At 40.3% G+C, this 17391-nt stretch overlaps 2 protein-coding genes across 11 annotated transcripts in view; both read right to left on the reverse strand.

The window, feature by feature from the left end:
* pip5k1cb (phosphatidylinositol-4-phosphate 5-kinase, type I, gamma b) overlaps window positions 1–10510 on the reverse strand; it is a 40387-nt gene extending 29877 nt beyond the window's left edge. For 7 of the 10 annotated variants that reach the window (XR_014531003.1, XR_014531004.1, XR_014531005.1 and 4 more), the window contains exon 1: window positions 9903–10509. Coding sequence is in view for 7 of the 10 variants with exons in the window: in XM_083526287.1 (XP_083382413.1) it covers window positions 9903–10008 (106 nt within the window). In the remaining 3 variants the exon portion in view is untranslated. Of the gene's footprint in view, window positions 1–9902 lie in introns of all 10 variants that reach the window. The other 3 variants (XM_083526283.1, XM_083526288.1, XM_083526282.1) reach the window with 2 other exon arrangements.
* A 1097-nt stretch (window positions 10511–11607) lies between these two features.
* On the reverse strand, window positions 11608–16751 carry gpx4b (glutathione peroxidase 4b). The gene is made up of 7 exons (XM_083524801.1): window positions 16636–16751; window positions 15203–15297; window positions 14276–14420; window positions 13182–13333; window positions 13000–13024; window positions 12853–12912; window positions 11608–11951 (listed from the first exon to the last, which is right to left on the reverse strand). The coding sequence occupies exons 1-7, from the start codon at window positions 16702–16704 to the stop codon at window positions 11919–11921; spliced, it is 579 nt and encodes a 192-aa protein (XP_083380927.1). The 5' UTR covers window positions 16705–16751; the 3' UTR covers window positions 11608–11918.
* Between the last annotated feature and the right edge of the window lie 640 nt (window positions 16752–17391).

The following is a 17391-nucleotide window of genomic DNA, read 5'->3' on the forward strand; positions in this document are numbered from 1 at the left end:
CTCAAAAACAGGCAGATTTTTGAGTCAAATCCATGAAGATCTACATTTTCTGTAAAGAAACTCCAGTGTCAGTTCTTTGTCAAAACAGTCAATGCGTTTTCCATCACAGGTTTAAAACTTGCGTTTTTACTTTCTCAGTAACATTTTGTCAGGAGAGAGAAAAGGAAAGATGTTGCTCAAGGAATGACGGCAAATAACAACTAACTTGTCTTTGTAGATATTTCACATTTCTCACAACTATAAACAGACACAAATGAAATAATGAACATCTGGTTGGTCACAGAAACTTGGTGTTACACTACATGGACAAAAGTTTGTGGACACCTGATCATAAGATTTTTATGTGCAAAAAAAACCAAAAAAAAAAACAGTACTGAATCATGAAAATGTGTTAACTGAAATAAATATGAAAAGTATTAATTAATAAATATGATTACATAATTAATCAATGATAAATAATAAAGTATAATATGGCGCTCTACATGCAGTGTCCAGTCTCACGTGTAAAAACAATCAGCACGTGGCATTAGTGATTCGCCTCTAGAGGCCGCTCTTTTATTGACAGCGGACCGGAAGCTGAAAAATCTTTCGGTATTGATAGCCGTTAGTTCCAGCAATCAACTATTGGTGCCGATTAATCGGTCGACCTCTATTAGTAATGTCAGGTACTGATGTAGGTGAGGTGAGGGGGATCAGGGTGCAGTCAGCATTCCAATTTTTCCCAAAATCTTCAGTAGGGTTGAGGTCAACACAACTCTATAGCAGGCCACTTAAAATCTTCCAATGTAAACCATATCTGTGTGGAGCTGGATTTGTGCACAGGGGCATTGTCAGGCTGGAACTGCCTCAGTATCCTATTATGAGAAGTTTCCACATCTAAAGACAATTGTGTGCCTCCAACTATGTGGTAACAGTTGGCTGGAAACCACATATGGCTGGAAAAGTTTGGAATACTTTTGTCCATATAGTGTTTAAATTGTTCTTTAAGTATCTCTGTTCTAAATCATATCACGTTATATTTATTTTCAGTATTTTATGTGCAGAAATTTTCTTTATGTGGCTGTTATTACATGATCTTGAAATAAGCGAACGAACAAAAATAATCAGAAGAGTTTCAACCGCGTTCCGTAAACACTGGAGCACTCGAGTGGACATTAAGTGGCCAAACAACGTGCGCACAGGCTTAATGGAGCGTTACGCTGACGTTCTGCGTGAAAGTACACATTTGCACTTTTTCCTTTTTAATGGCTGGTCCAGGCAATTTAGTGAATAACACCGTGTTTTATTAGCGCACTATAAATATTTCAGTACACTTGTTGTCAGCAGGCATTTCTCCAATAAAGCAGATGTGTTAAATGCTGCCATGTATACATTTACTCCACCGTGGATCAGGGTCATCTCTGCTGCTCTAATAAGAGGGAATGGCTACAGACCAGAGGATTTTTTTCGGATGGAAAATTTCTCTGAGAATCCTTTTACTTTCTTTTTGGATCCCTTTCTTTTTTCTCAGATAATTTTTCCTCTTTCTCAAACCCTTTCCCCTCCGACCTCTAATCTTTGGTTTGACACATAAGCTATTTTCCCCCCCTTTTTGGATCCTTTTACTCCTTCTTAGATCAACTTTCCTGCATGTTAAATAAGTCACCTGCAGTGAATACAAATACCGACAACCATCTTACCAAGCTATACCCCAAACTGGAGCTGGTCATGTGACAAGATGAGATGATGTCATATATCACACATCCCCTCAGGCTCGGCTGTGACCGTTCGAAACGAGTGATCTGAGTTATTATACTTTTAGTCCAAACTGCGGTGTCAGCTTTGTTTTTAATGACAGAAAAACCATTTCACACATCACTGTTCTAACACACACACACACACACACACACACACCACACACACACACACACACACACACACAAACACACTTGCCCTCCACCTGGGCCACCCACCATCAGCCAGTCAGCCAGCTACTACACAAGCTAAACTTTCTGAGAGAGACTGGCAGACAAACAGAAAGATACGTACAAAGCGAAAAACAGTCATTTATTTATTCACATTTCAAATATTATTTATGGGTATCAATACATTTGGTACACACATTATACTATAATTACAATACAAATTAAAGGGAAGTGGTAGTTCAGGAGTTAAAGCATTGTACTTTGATTCAGAAGGTTTGTGGGTTGAAATCCCTGCCATACCAAACTGCCAATGCTGGGGCCCCTGAGCAAGGCCCTTAACCCCATAGCTAATTAGTTGTATAAATTGAGATAAATGTAAGTCTATGTCTATACAAATCTGGTTAAATTTGAAAACATTTGTTTTAGTCTAATTAAGCTTTCGTTTTCAATCGTTTCCCAAAAGTTGCTCATTCACTCTGAAACGTCTGAAAATGTCCCATCAGCAAAATGTACGATATTTCGACCTGCATTGTTTCCCCAAGGGGTTTATTTACTTTCCGGCGCTGTGAAACGTCGCTGCAATGACTAAAAATGCGTCATAGTTTTCGTCACTCTGCGATGCGAAAATGGAAATTTTTCCACGAGCTCGTGTATGTGGAAGAGGGCAGAAAACATTGACTGTGCATTAAGTGAGAATAGATTCTCCAGCTCACACACTCCTTCATACACTCATTTTTACCAGAAATTTAGCATAGACAGTCCAATGGGATGTTCTTGAGATTTGGGAAGAAACTGGAGAGAACCAGGAGGAAACCCACATAGTGAGAGGGAGAAATTACACAGAGAGAAACCCGAGCCTCAGGATCGAACCCTGAGGAATTAAACCTGTGCGCAGTTTGAGGAATAATTTAACACGACATTGTGTTCTACTTAAACAGCAACAACATGCCAGACTACTCTAGGCCCGAATAACTGTTCCAAAGGAACAGCTGAAATCAGACTTGACACAATCCTAAATCAGGGAACGAGAGGGAGGTTTTTCCGACTTAAGTAAGACTCAGGGGATGAAATAAGAGGTGCTTCAGCACCACACTAATGATGTATTACTACCTGTGTTGATGATGCATAAGTGGTGGTGTTTCAGCGTTGAGACTGTGGATTTTAGCGATCAGGACGTCGGCACGCCCTCGGAGTCATGGAGGAGAGAGTCATGTTCCTGTCCTTTACAGCAATTGTGTACAACAAATTCCACTGTAAGCATAAAGTCAGTGCAGGAGAAATTTTCCTTAAGAGATGGAAATCTGTTTCATCCGCTTTCTCAAATGTTTAACGTTTTGACTGTTTACACAACGTTTAAGAAAATACTTTTGAGGACTAAATATAGAGAGTTATTTTTGGCTGTTGCTGTGACTGTGCTGGAAATAAATCCTTTTCACTCGAAGGCCATTTATATTTAATGAGCGCTCATCCACTCTGGCCATCATTAAAAGGCTTTTATCCTGCAGAAAACATGTTACCGAGATAAACACCACATTTCGCAGGAGCACACATTAGCGTGTAAAAAAAAAAAAAACGAGTGCGAAATGAAAGAGCAGCAAATGAAGGAGTGAAAACTGCTTGAGCCTGCTGTGTGATGGCACTCGTGCATGTACTGATGGAGCACATCGCATTCAGCAGACACATGTGCTGCAGCCTGATTGCAGTGGAATCTCTGCTTCGTTTTGAGAAAGGCACTGAGTCAATGAATCACTGAGTCACTGAATCACTAAGCGCTGCAGTGCTGCACCACCATCCAAACAAATAAAAAAAAAGAAAGAGAGAGAGAGAGAGAGAGAGAGAGAGAGAGAGAGAGAGAGAGAGAGAGAGAGAGAGACCACTCTGCAGAGAAGCAATGTGAAGTGAACTCTAGCGTGGTTTTATTGCAGTGAGAAATTTATTTGACTCTGAATCAAATCAAATGCAGGAAGTGAATTAACCATGCTGCAGCGCTGCTGAAAATGCATGCATTCAAGATTTCGAGTTTTACATAATATTTCCAAATAAACCTTGAAAAATGTAATAGTAGTGAAGTGATTTTTACTCATTCTTCCTGCGCTTTTTTGCTGCAAAAAGAAAAACTCGTTGAGCCCCTCAAGTTTTATTGCTTTTTGGATTGTTAAATTGTGTGCAATGTGAAAACAAAGCAAACTGAACAGCAAATGAACCGAAGCCTGCGCCAATAAAACATCTGCTGAGAATTGAAATGTTTCCAAAACCCCCTCAGGATGTGTAATTTGAAAGACAAAAAAAATTAAATACATCCAGCCGATCAGGATGAGGAGATATCTAATTCAAAAAACAGTGCCACGCTGTGCCAGATAATAACCAAGACAGAGGGCTCGACACCTGTTATTCAGTGTAGGAGGCATGGTTTTAACACTTTAGTCTCGCTGAAAGAGGTGTGGTCTCAATACTTTAGTCTCACTGGAGAAGGCGTGGTCTCAATACTTCAGTCTCACTGGAGAAGGCGTGGTCTCAAAACTTAGGTCATGCTAAAAAAGGCGTGGTCTCAATACTTCAGTCTCACTGGAGAAGGCATAGTCTCAATATTTAAGTCATGCTAAAGGAGGCATGGTCTCAATACTTCAGTCTCACTGGAGGAGGCATGATCTCAATACTTTAGTCATGCTAAAGGAGGTGTGGTCTCAATAATTCAGTCTCACTGGAGGAGGCATGGTCTCAATACTTTAGTCATGCTAAAGGAGGCGGGGTCTCATGACTTTAGTCAAACTAAAAGAGGCGTGGTTTTAATACTTCTGCCACATTAAAAGAGGCGTGGTCTTGATTCTTCAGTTACAATAAAAAAGGCGTGGTCTTGATCCTTTAGTTACACTAAAAGAGGCGTGGTCTCAATAGTTCAGTCACACTTAAAGAGGCGTGGTCTCCACACTAAAGGAGGCGTGGTCTCAACATTTTAGTTACATTTAAAGAGGCATTTAAAAAGACTTTATGGATCGGTACCAGTACAGAGGGTATGACGTGTATGCTTGTTACAGGTAAGTTTTTTGTTAGCGCCATGCTGTTTACACCGAATCACATCCCAGTTCACCAACAGCTGGAACGTATAAGATGATGAGTGCTTTAACACGAAAGGAACGACACACACACCCCTAGAAGCAAACATCCGTGGAGTCGAATTTCCTGTAGGGCTTTAAAACAAGTCTCATCGTCACACGCCTCTCATCTCCTCCCGCATTTCTCGTGGCAAGACTGTTCACAACAATGCTGTTGCGCTGTAATCTACCGTGACATCAGACTATTAACACCCCGGTTTAACTTTCAGAGCTCTAAGTTATGAAGAGGACGCAGACTCACAGAGACGATTACGAGAGAATCCCTGTGGGATAAACGCCTACTGCAGGAGCCGCAGTCCAGACCTTTAAAGTGGCAAGTCGTTTCTCATCTACGATATGTGATGCAAATGAACTTGTTAGATTTCTCTCGCAGTCTCCGCAGGTCTAAACCGTTAAAGGTTTTCCTTTTTATCTCCGGGTCTGTGTGGATTACAACTGCTTAATTCATAATTAGCGAGTCAGAACATCACACAGAGTCCAACATAAGAAGGTTCAATGAGGCTCAGAGTGCAGAGAACTGTGTGGAGATTTTTATATCTTATCATAATACGCTAGTGTTTTAAGTACGTACAAATTCTTAAAGATGAGAGTCGTCCACTTCTATATGCTGTGAAAATCGTCTGCTCATTCGTGCGAATATCCACTCAGCCAATCAAGTAGCAGCAACGCAGTGCATCAAATCATGCAAATGAGAGTCAAGGGCTTCAGTCGATGCTCGAATCAACCATGAGAATTGGTTGAACCATGAGGAGAAAATATGATCTAAATAACTTGGCAGGGTTTATAATCTCAGAGAGGTTGAGGACAGGCTGATGATTCAGTATCTGGACCAGGAATGTCTAAACTTCTGGACCAGGAATGTCTAAACTTCTGGACCAGGAATGTCTAAACTTCTGGACCAGGAATATCTAATCTTAGCAGGAAAGGGCTGGTGTGGTTAGAGGGTTTTCAATTAATCAGACCATCTACACCAAATGCATAAAAGTTGCCACACATGGCCATAAGATTTGTATTATTTTTTTTGTATGAACCCATTCCACCTATGGTTCACAAATCTTTTAATAATAACCTCTACTCTTCCAGGAAGATGTTTCACCAGATTTTGGAGAGTGCTTGTGGAGATTTGTGATCGTTCAGCCACAAGAGTGTTAGTAAAGTCATGTACTACTAGTGGAGGTGAGATGAGGAGGCCTGGGGTGCAGTCAGCGATCCAGTTCGTCCCAAAGATGTTTAATAAGGATGATGTCAGCGTTTTTGTAGCAGGCCATTTAAGATCTTCCACGCCAACCCATGTAAAGCATATATTCATGGTGCTGGCTTTGTGCACAGGGGCCTTTTCATGCGGGAACAGGTTTGGTTCTCTTAGGTCTCTTTTTCCATGCAAAGAAAAAATTGAGTGCTGCAACATCCAAAGACATTCTATATAACTGTGGTAACAGTTTGAGGAAGAACCACATATGGCTGGAACAGTCTGTTGTCCTACTACTTTTGTCATGTTGTGTAAGTGTGGGCTCTGTTGGGCTGAAAACAAAAACATCTAGCAAACACTGAACCTTTCTAGATGATAGTAAACACTCTTGTTTTGGAGTTTACACAAAATGGTACACAAAACAAAAAACATCAGCATGGGAAAGACAAGACCACATCGGGTTTCACTCCCACCAGACAAGAATAGGAATCTGATGATGTTCTGATGTTGCCTGCAAGTTTAAGGTCTGGCACTTGCTCTCTTCTTCATGTACCTCGTTCCTTTATCTGATGACTTCTCACGTACTTGGAAAACCCCTGCAGCGGTGCAAGTGCACAGGTCATGAGCTTGGAGCAGGAATGAGCACGTTTGAGGCTCAAGACTGGTGTGCACGGAAAGGAAAATATTCCAGAAGTGGAAACAGAACCTTCACACAGGACTTCACCGAAACCAGTAGCTGGGATTATTATGAAAGGGGATTATGAGCTATTACAATTCACAGTGAAGTAGACTTGAGAGGAAACTGTTTTGCCAGAGTGTATTAATGCCTGATTAAAAAGGGAAAACACTCAATGGGAACCTTTTCAGCTTGATTGGTGTGCCTGTTGTATACCAACCATCAGGTAACTGCAATACTCAGACCACTGAGTGTGATCCTGTTCTTTTTTTTTTCTTTACTGACCTTCAAACTAAATGATGAAATTCACTAATGTGCCGTAACATACGCCCCTTCCTCTCTTTTCCCCTCGTAAAGGCTGCAGGCTCTCGCCACATCGCTGCACACAACCAGACTCTCGTTTCATAAAATAATCTGTCTTTATAATAAACCTGCCCCTAATCGACTGTAGTAACTTCCCCCTAGGGTAGGTTTATACCACACACTTCAGATCTCGGCTCTGACACACACTGTGCACGATGGAGCGCTGAAGTGTTTCTCGAATTTTCGATTATGATCATCGTTAGCGTTCACGTCACTCCGGTTTCTCGGCTCGATGTGATTCTGCCGTTCCAGCATCGAGCTTTTCCTGTATACACTTTGATGAATGTATTAAATGAAGAGATGTGAACTAAAGTGATTGGCACCAAGGTTTTGCCGTTTGGGGGTCCCATAATAGCTAGCACAAATAAAAAAGAAAAAAAAAAAACGTCTTATTTGGACAGAAGATCTACCAAGTAGCTGCATATCCGGCTTAAACAACGAAGCGGGTTATTTATGAATTTTTCCTGGGTTTTTCCCGGTTTTACAAACTTCATGCCAAAAAACTGAACCCTATAACATTAGACCAATGAAATTTCCGAACGGAAACGAAAAAACGCACCTCACCTGCACGGCATCGGGAAAAAAAACGTTTATTTATTTTTTTTAAACGCACGACGATGCCAAAAGATAAACTCCAGAGAGAAATAGTTGTGAAAGGAAGGAGGAAGACAGTGAACAATGACTTTCTTGGTCGGCTACTGTTTAGATACAAGCCGTTGTTACGCGTTGAGTCTGGGTGAAGGGAGAGCTCGCTAACTGGGTTATTGGTTAGTCAAAGAAACTTAGAAATGAGCATCAGAAAATAATAAGGACATATTCCTCGGCCATGCACACATGCAGTAATAGCGAAAAAATACGGCGGCAGGCAATTCCCAAAATGCCGCTCTGCTAATAAAGGAAGCGCAACATATTTCACCCGTTACACCGTGTAACAGACACTGTCTTTCGTAAAGCCTGTGTAAAGTTAATTAGTTTCAGCTTATAGACAGGTGCGGCTTATTTATGTTCAAAATAAAAATCTTTGTCAAATTCAGTGAGTGCGGCTTATATATGGGTGCGCTTAATAGTTCGGAAATTACGGTACTTTTTCTTTATTAAAGCGCAATATTAAATATACAAGAGAAAATTAAACAGGTCTATTAAAATGAACAAGTCATTTGTTTCCTTTTCAAAAATTAACATTTTATTGCTGAAATTGCTTACGAGAATATCTGTAAAAACCAAACTCATTTTAGTGCATTTACTTGCCATCAAAATTCCAATACAAATATATAAATAAAAAATAAATCTAAAAAATAAACCAGATTACTCTTTAAAAATAAAAAATAAATAAAAAATTAAACACACTGTACCATGTTTTCTTTAGGTTTAAGTGTGAAATGATCCTGAACTTTGGAAACTTTCTGTCGTCTGCTTTGGCCTGAATGTATGGAAGCCTGTTTCTGCCACCTTCAAAAAATTTTGCCTAATTCCAACTTTATTTCTCTCTATTCTGACTTCATTTCTCGTGAACACCCAACATTTCTGGTGAACGGTAACGATGTTGTCGGCCTGAAGTTTAAAGATGTTGGTGTATGAACGAGGCTCCTCTGCTTCATCTCTCCTGTTCCGTCTCCTCCAGCTGATTGTTTTATATACAGTATATACATATATAAAAAAAAATTTTCACTGCCCAGAGCAGTGGTTTTGTTGTAAACATTTGTTGTAAACATTTTACATTTATTTGTTGTAAATATATTTATCTGCACTAGATGCTAAACTGCATTTCGTTGCTGTGAATCTATCTGTACTATGACAAACCAGAGGAAACCAGAGAACCCTGAGAAAACCCTACGTGAACACAGAGAAAACAAGAAAAACTTTGCACCTGAAGGAACCCGAACTCGTGGAAATGTTACCAAATGCTCTGGTTTTTATTTCCTGCTCAGTATGAGTTCCTGAGGCACGAGGGGTCTCTGAGCTTAGCATGGGCTACTCAGTGCAAGAGCTGATGGATTCGTTACTGTACTACATCACACCCTGTGGTTCTGTGGAACAGCATTACTAAGAGATGGGTGGATAATTATGAAGACATGCTTGGTATACATGAATCAGTAACATCAGAAACAGCTGTGCAGGAAGTCCTGCCTATAAAGCAAGTCTAATGAGAGGAACACAGATCTGCACAGCAGGAGGGAACCGAGAAGAACCATACAGCAGCACAGCAGGGGCCAAAACTGCAAGGGATCACCGGACCTGAGAGAGAGCATCCAGCCGTGTGGGACTACAACCCCCTCAGGGTGAAACTCACAGCTGTCAACACACACACAAACACACACATACACACACACACACACACACACACACACACACACAAACACTGGAAAAGGCGCAACCGCGGAGTGAATCATTTTAACGCGTTTTTTTTCTGGTTATTTCAGTTTGTCCTTCATCACATTTGTGCATTCTTGTAGAATCCACGAGAACACGCGCGCGCGCGCACACACACACACACACACGCTCGCGCACACAATTTTTGCGTTTTTCTCTCCACCGATAACGTTCTGCTACAAAATCATCTCATGACAGCTGCTAATATGTAAATGTCCAACATTCAGCTTGAAAGCAAGAAAGCGGAACAAAGAAAGAAAGAAAGAAAGAAAGAAAGAAAGAAACACCTTCTATCCCGCATCCGACTCCAAAGACGGTCTCTGTCTCCTCCGCCACAGCGGCCCCGTGTGAGGAGGCGCTCCCCCCGGTCTCCGGCCTCACCGCTCCCTCCATCTGATCCAGGATAAAGCACACGCTTGTGCGGTTAAGGTGAAACAGACAGTAAGAACAGAGGGCTAATCATGGAGCTGATTGGGGTGGTGGTGTTCTAAAAAGCTACATGTTGGTGTACAAACCCCTCTGTGTGTGTAAGAGGTTCTGCCGTTTGAAGAACGAACACACACACACGCTCGCGTGCGCGCGCGCACACACACACACACACACACACACACACAGCGGTCGCAACTCACATCGTACAGTAGTGATGGGGGAGTCGGCGAAAGAGTCGATTCCTTTCTAATCGATTCCTTTTTAATCGACTGGAGCGTGAAGGGAAATGACTGTAAGGATATTTGGGTTGAATGGAGGATGGTTAAAGGGATTTGTAGTTTTGTGGAAATCTGATATTACAGACCGTTCTTCTAGACTGAAATAACTAAAATGTAAATCACATATTCGCTTATTTTACAAACATGTAGACGAACTTTATGTAGACGGACTTTCGGTATCAACCTGTGAAATAATTACAATATATTTCTTTCTTTCTGTTAATTTCTTAGTTTGTCTATATGTTAAAAAAAAAATTATTATTACAATTCTTCGAACGTTGCTTGAATCGATTCACCGAAACACTTTTGTTCATATGAATCAAATCAACGCGAATGAAACTGCACTGAGCCGACTCCGCGTCACGCACGCTCAGGCCGGGCCGCTACGTCACTGTGGTGTCATTTTTCACATGACGTCAAGCGCGTAATTATGATGGCAAAAAAAATAGTGGCTTCCAATGAAAAAGGCTTTGAATGTCAACTTCCAGTTTTCGTCCTGCGACACAGTCACTCAGGAGGTATCCTGAGTGACACACACACACACACACACACACACACACAGAGTGGTCATTATATATATATATATATATATATATATATATATATATATATATATATATATATATATATATATATATATATATATATATATATATATATATACACACACACATACACACATATACATATACACACACACACAGTCAAAAATTAATTACTTCAGCATTACATATATGGATGGTGTACAAAGCTGAGTAAAAGCAGAGAAACACTGCCACCTAGTGTGAGTTACCACAACTGCTCTGCCCTGCACTGCAACCTTCAGAAGATATTTGAAGGTTGTGTGCGCGATTTAATGGTAAAAGGCAGAAAAAGAGAAAGATAAAGAAAAAAAATACCCTTGAGAAAGTGAAAACTTCTATGGTGCAAAAATATATATTGCTGTGTAATAGATCATACTTCGTACCACTAATTGTCAGAGACAGAAATCAATCTGCAGAATAAAATGACATTTTTAGGGCAATGAGGCAACCCAGGCATGCTGCTTGAATGGAAAAGGCTTGTCAGGATTTTAATAGCAGTAAAAGTTCTGTGGGTGGCAACGGGTGCTAAAAATACAAATTTCTTGGTGTTCTATATAAAATTGATATTAGTGAGAAAGTATCTGATCCAAAGCACTTTTAGGATTAATAATCTTAGGGAAAAAAAAGGAAAAACTGGGGGAAAAAAAACCCAAACCAAAAAAAAAAAAAAACCAAAAAAAAAAAACCACACACACCCATAGTAAATTTCTAAATATTTTATTAATTATTATTCCTCTCCCAAGTACAAGTAGGAGATGATGAAATACATCAGTCAGTGCAGGATTGGATTGAGTGAGGCTTCACTTTGCAGGAATAGCTGGGTATATGCAGGCTTCCCAGGAAAGGTTTTGCACACCAGAGGGTCATCAGGCCAGTCCTACCTGCAGGCAGGTTTACAGAGAGGCCGTCATTATTTATGGGAAAAGACCTGGAAATACCCAGCAGGCTACAGTAGTGCAGGCGGTGATTTAGTGAGTCGTGAGGACGGACGCCGTAATCATCCGCAAGTTAGTTACAAGTATTTTGGCAGATCCTTTTCAACCACCTTAAAAAAAGAAAAAGAAAAAAACATTTAAACATTACACAAGCAACAAAAAAAACATAACTTTAAGCAAAACAGATTTGTGAAATGAAGGTTTCACGAAGGAAACCTCACAATCTCCGCTATTGTTTCATTTCATTACTTCACAAAATAATATTTTTGTGCTAATATTTTGGCTTGACTGTTTTTTCAATACAAAGCAGTTTTCCATATTACCATTACTATTTGGATAAAAAAATATATATATTGCATGCATTTAAACCAACCAAAAATCCGGATTTATTTAGATTAGAAAATACACCACATGGACAAAAGTTTGTGGACACCTGAAAAATTCACATTTATGACATTTATTTTCATTCATGTGTAGGTGCAGTGACGAGGCCTGAGGTGCAGTTGGCATTCCAATTCATCTCAATGAAGTTCAATAGGGTTGAGGTGGGAGCTCTATTCCACTCCAACCCATGTAAAGCAGATCTACAATTGTGTGCCTCCAACCTTGAGGTAAAGGTTTGTGGGAAAAACACGTCCACACAGTGTAACTTCAGCAGAGATAAGACAGCAATAAGACTGACAGGAATGTTTTTCTTCTAGTCATCTGGCTGCTTTTAAATATTTGAAAAGAAACGCGGCGAGTGTGTAAATAATTATGGCACCAGTGCTGCAAACATCAAATATAAACCAGACTGCTTTATGTGGGGTCGTATCTCAACACCAAATCACTTACATTAAACTTTTGTATGTTACTAACATAAATCAATTTGAAAAGTCCTATATTATATTTTGTAAGAAAAATGGAGCGTGGCAAAGGTTTGTTAACGGAAAATTAATAAATGTCAGTTTGAGGTCTTTTGGTTTAGGAACTGCAGTGTTAGACAAATGTACTAATAAACTGTGGACATACGCTTGGGTCGTCCATTGGTCCGTATCGCTTCACGACCTGCCCCTCTCTGTCAATGAGGAACTACGAGACAAACAAATGATTGTGAATGATTTAGACAATCTCACACATTCACTGAGAAGTAAATCTGAAGATTTTGTACACACTTACTTTGGTGAAATTCCACTTGATGTTGCTAAGAAAGTCGAATGGGAAGGAAAAAAAAAAGAAGAAAAAAAAAGAACACACTTAATTCGTCAGATTTAATGTTGCAACATTGAAGTTACTGGAAAATTCCACAGTGCAAAATTGCGAAACTTAAAAGAGGGGGCTATAAAAAAAAAGGCACTCACTTTCCCAAAGTGCCTTTTCCATTCGGCTGATCTTTCATCCATTTCCAGAGAGGATGAGCTCCGTCTCCGTTCACGTCTATCTTACTGAAGAGGTCAAATTCTGCATTGTAACCTTTCGCAAACTCCTTGATCTCAGCTTCGGTACCAGGCTCCTGCAGAGAGAAAGTGCTGTTGAAATCAGTTCTATTTGTGCGGCGGCGAGCAAGTATTCGGCGCTCTGGCACGAGTTAAGGTCAGAGTACTAGAGCCAATTTAATGCCATGTTTAAAGCCAGGATCTGAGGCTATCTTCATGGCAAAACCTGAGTTACAAGACAAGACAAACATCCACATTTTACAAACAATCCGTGGTAATGCGCATGGTCAGAATAGCACCAGTCGCACAGATCCGATATAGGTTGATATCTTTTGGCACACTGACATATCAAGTTGGTGCTCCCTGTGATCGTGTGGGCAGCCTTGCACTGCCATTTGTTTGCATGTTACAAAACTAGTCTCAAAACTTTGATACCACCTCGTATGACTTCTTAATTTTGTTTATCCAGTTATAGTTACATTTAATATAAAAAAAATTCTGAAAGGTCTCGATATTAATAGGACACTAACAGATGGTGGAAAACAAACTAAAACTTGCAAAGTGCTCACACTGGAGACTCCTTCCATAAAATGTTAAACCAAAGCAGAAAACCTTACAGAAAGCTTCACCATAACTTCTACTTCACGTGTAAGCTTCTTCATTATAGTCAATGTGGATATGCCGAGCATAGGCTTTCAAAAAATCTGAGCTGAGAACGAGCCGTTACTATAGAAACGTATATAATGATATATATACCTCAAGAGTGTTCAAATAATCCTGTGATCTAACCAATCAGATTCGAGAATTCAGTGGGGCCATAAAGTCACCATTAGAATGGTTATTAATGTAATACACCGATGTTTATGATAAAGATTCATAGATGTGAATGTTTCTTTATCTCTTTCAGAGTTCTAACAAAACCTGAAAAATGTTAATTACATGGAAATTTAGGACCGTGCTCCATCCTCTGCAATCGACAGGTAGAATATCTCAGTGTAGTGTAGTGGTGTGAAGCGTACCTGTTTTCCAAACTGGTTACAGGGGAAGCCCAAGATGCGTAAACCCTTCTCAGTGTACGTGGTGTGCATGGCCGCAAACTGAGTGTAGTTTACTGGAGTCTTGCCTCATTTAGAGGCTACGTTTGTGATGATGCAAACAAAGCCTCTGGACATGTGGGGGGGAAATACATCATGACACACTGAACATTTTTTTCCAGAAATATGTAGAAATAAAAATAAAAAAACCTGCCATTTTTCTATTCAGATTACAATAGAGGGGGAAAATAAAGACTATGCAAACTTAAATACACGATATGGACAAAAGTATGTGGACACCTGCCCATAAAATTCGTACGTGCTTTTTGAACATCCCATTCCACATTTAATCTCCATATGCTCCAAAACCTGCACTCTTCTGGGAACTAGATTTTGTGAATTAAATCAAATCAAATTGTCACATACACATTCATACAAAGTACAACATGTAGTGAAATGCTTTTTACGACACCTGAGAATGTGCATGATAATGATGAGTCATAATGGCTACACAGTCACCTTTCGCCAACATTACTTAGTTTTTTTTTCTCTCTTAGACTTTATTACTGTCTCTAACCAGCTTGCCACACTATCACATTCCATCAGCTGTCAATTTCTATTAATCAGGTTGCAAATACTGAAGCGTTTAATGGCCCAATTAAGTTTGGTGAAGAAAGTTCTCGTTCGTGCTCGTTTGAGTGCGAAGTACACATTTAATCACACAGTGTAACATATCAGGACAAACTTTATTGTGATATTATCACACAGTCATATCGCTCATTCCCAGGACTGATTAGGCAAAAGACTTCAACCTTTCTTTTATTATATATGTTCAAATAGAAGAATAAACCCTGATGTACAACCGAGCTGATTGTACTGATGATCACAATGCACAATACTCTACCTTCTCACCTGTATTTTTCCAAAGACACCTCGTTCCCATCGATGTCTATGGCAGAGAATTCGTAGATACTCTTCGCTTTTTTCCAGTCGCTGGCTTGCGCACACTGCAATAAATAAGGGAAAGTCAAACTCAAAGTATTAGTTGTGCACTCTAGATTCTTAAAGGCAGGCAACATGTCACATGGGAAATGTACATTTCAACCAAGCCACTTGTAAATTCATCCAAGACACTCTTTAAAGGTTTCTGATTTGTCTTAATACTCAAAAAGTAAATAAAATGCCACTATTTTACACTTTGACACAGTTATGACACCAAGAAGCACGAGTTACATTTTTGTTTGCATCAAACAGTGCAGGAAGTTGATCCCCCGGTATTTTGAGTTGACATGACAACAGCATTGAAACTTACTTTTCAACTAACGAATCAGACTCGAGTCAGATACAATTACATGTAAAAGGACCTGCATCAAAGCTTCATCTGCCAGAGTAATAGTATTTTTTTTATATATATATATATATATATATATATATATAATATGACTGGTTTGATAAGCTCATGGTGCATAAAGGTGTTTGTTAATAATAATAAAAATAATAATAATAAAAATAATAATAATCCCTTAGCTACACTGCAGTGGAAACGCACACACACACACACACACACACACACACACACACACACACACACACAGGTGTGACTCATGTATCCACAAAAAAAAAACATGAAGAGGATCTTATGATCAGACTGCTCCTAAAGTCAGGGTTGTGTAAAATATATGTGTAAAATAAAGGCAGTTACATCAGACCTGCGCCTCGTCACTGCAACCACGTGACTTCATCAACGACAATTGTATGAATACAATGTTACTTCTGACCCCATTTAGAAACACTGCAGTTGTTGATTTTAGTCTTTAGACGCTGTGATCAAAATATGTCAGATATACATAGAAATATAAATAGAAACTCCGTATACAGTCAGGCCACCTGCACCGGCCATTGCACCAAAACAGCCTCTCTCACACACACACACACACACACACACACACACACACACACACACACACACACACACACACACACACACCGCGTCCTAATCCAGCATTAGCATGATGCTAAGTTTGAAGGCTGATACAGGTTCAGACAGCAGTCTCGCTATTTTAATGTCAGACACCGCGCAGCCTTTAACATGTGCTTTAATATAGAACTCCGATGCAGCATGTTTATGCTGACGGCGCAAACCGGAACCCAGCAGCTAACGCTCTTACTGCATTGAAGCGGATTAACGGACGCGCGCACACATTGCTAACACAAACATTACCCTTTAACCCACTTGTTATAGCTGCCATTTCCCTTCCGCCGGACTCCTACACACATTGAGATTTAACTCCTCCAGGGAAAAGTGAAACAGTGAGACACGCAGGTGACAACGCTAAAACTCTTACCATGGCTCTGCTCAAAGTCCTGCTTCCGAGAACCGCTAACACAAGCGCTCTGTTACACAACCACATCATGTCATGTACGTCTGTTGGCCTAACCGCGCCCTCCGCCACGCCCACGGCCCAACAAACCACGCCCCAAGGTGTTCACGTCACACAGGACCTGTCTTGGACCTGTCACATCAGTACTCTGGTGAGAAGTCCCTGCCGCGTCTGTACCATCTGAGACACCTAAGGGACTTTAAACTACCCTCTCAGGTGCTAAAGACTTTATACACCTGCACTATTGAGAGCGGGTAGCATCACTTCCTGGTTCTAGAACAGCACTATGCAGGACAGGCAAGCCTTTCAGTAGGTGGTGCGGTCAGCTGAATGTACCATCTGCACCGAGCTCCCAGTCCTGCATGACATCTACAGTAAGTGGTGCCGGACCAGGGCCAGAAATATTTATTCCCTGTTATGTTCAGAGAATCGCTTTGGCTCCTTGAAAGCAAATACAGAGAGAATGAGGAGGAGCTTCTTTTCCCTGTCTCACTTCCTTCACTGCACAACTATTATTTACAATTGTTCACTATTATTTGCATTACTTGCACTTTGGAGATATGGGGATATGGAAACGGGAGAGCCGCTGTAGCGACTCCTGATGGGAGAAGCCGAAAGAAGATTTGCATTACTTGCACTAGTGAAAAAACTTTAACTCTGAACTTAGCCACTCTACCTCTGGACTGGACTGGACTAGGTGAGAAATCTTGTTTTAAAAAA

This window comes from Silurus aristotelis (genome assembly GCF_946808225.1).
Source record: "Silurus aristotelis genome assembly, chromosome: 22".
NCBI lineage: Eukaryota > Metazoa > Chordata > Actinopteri > Siluriformes > Siluridae > Silurus > Silurus aristotelis.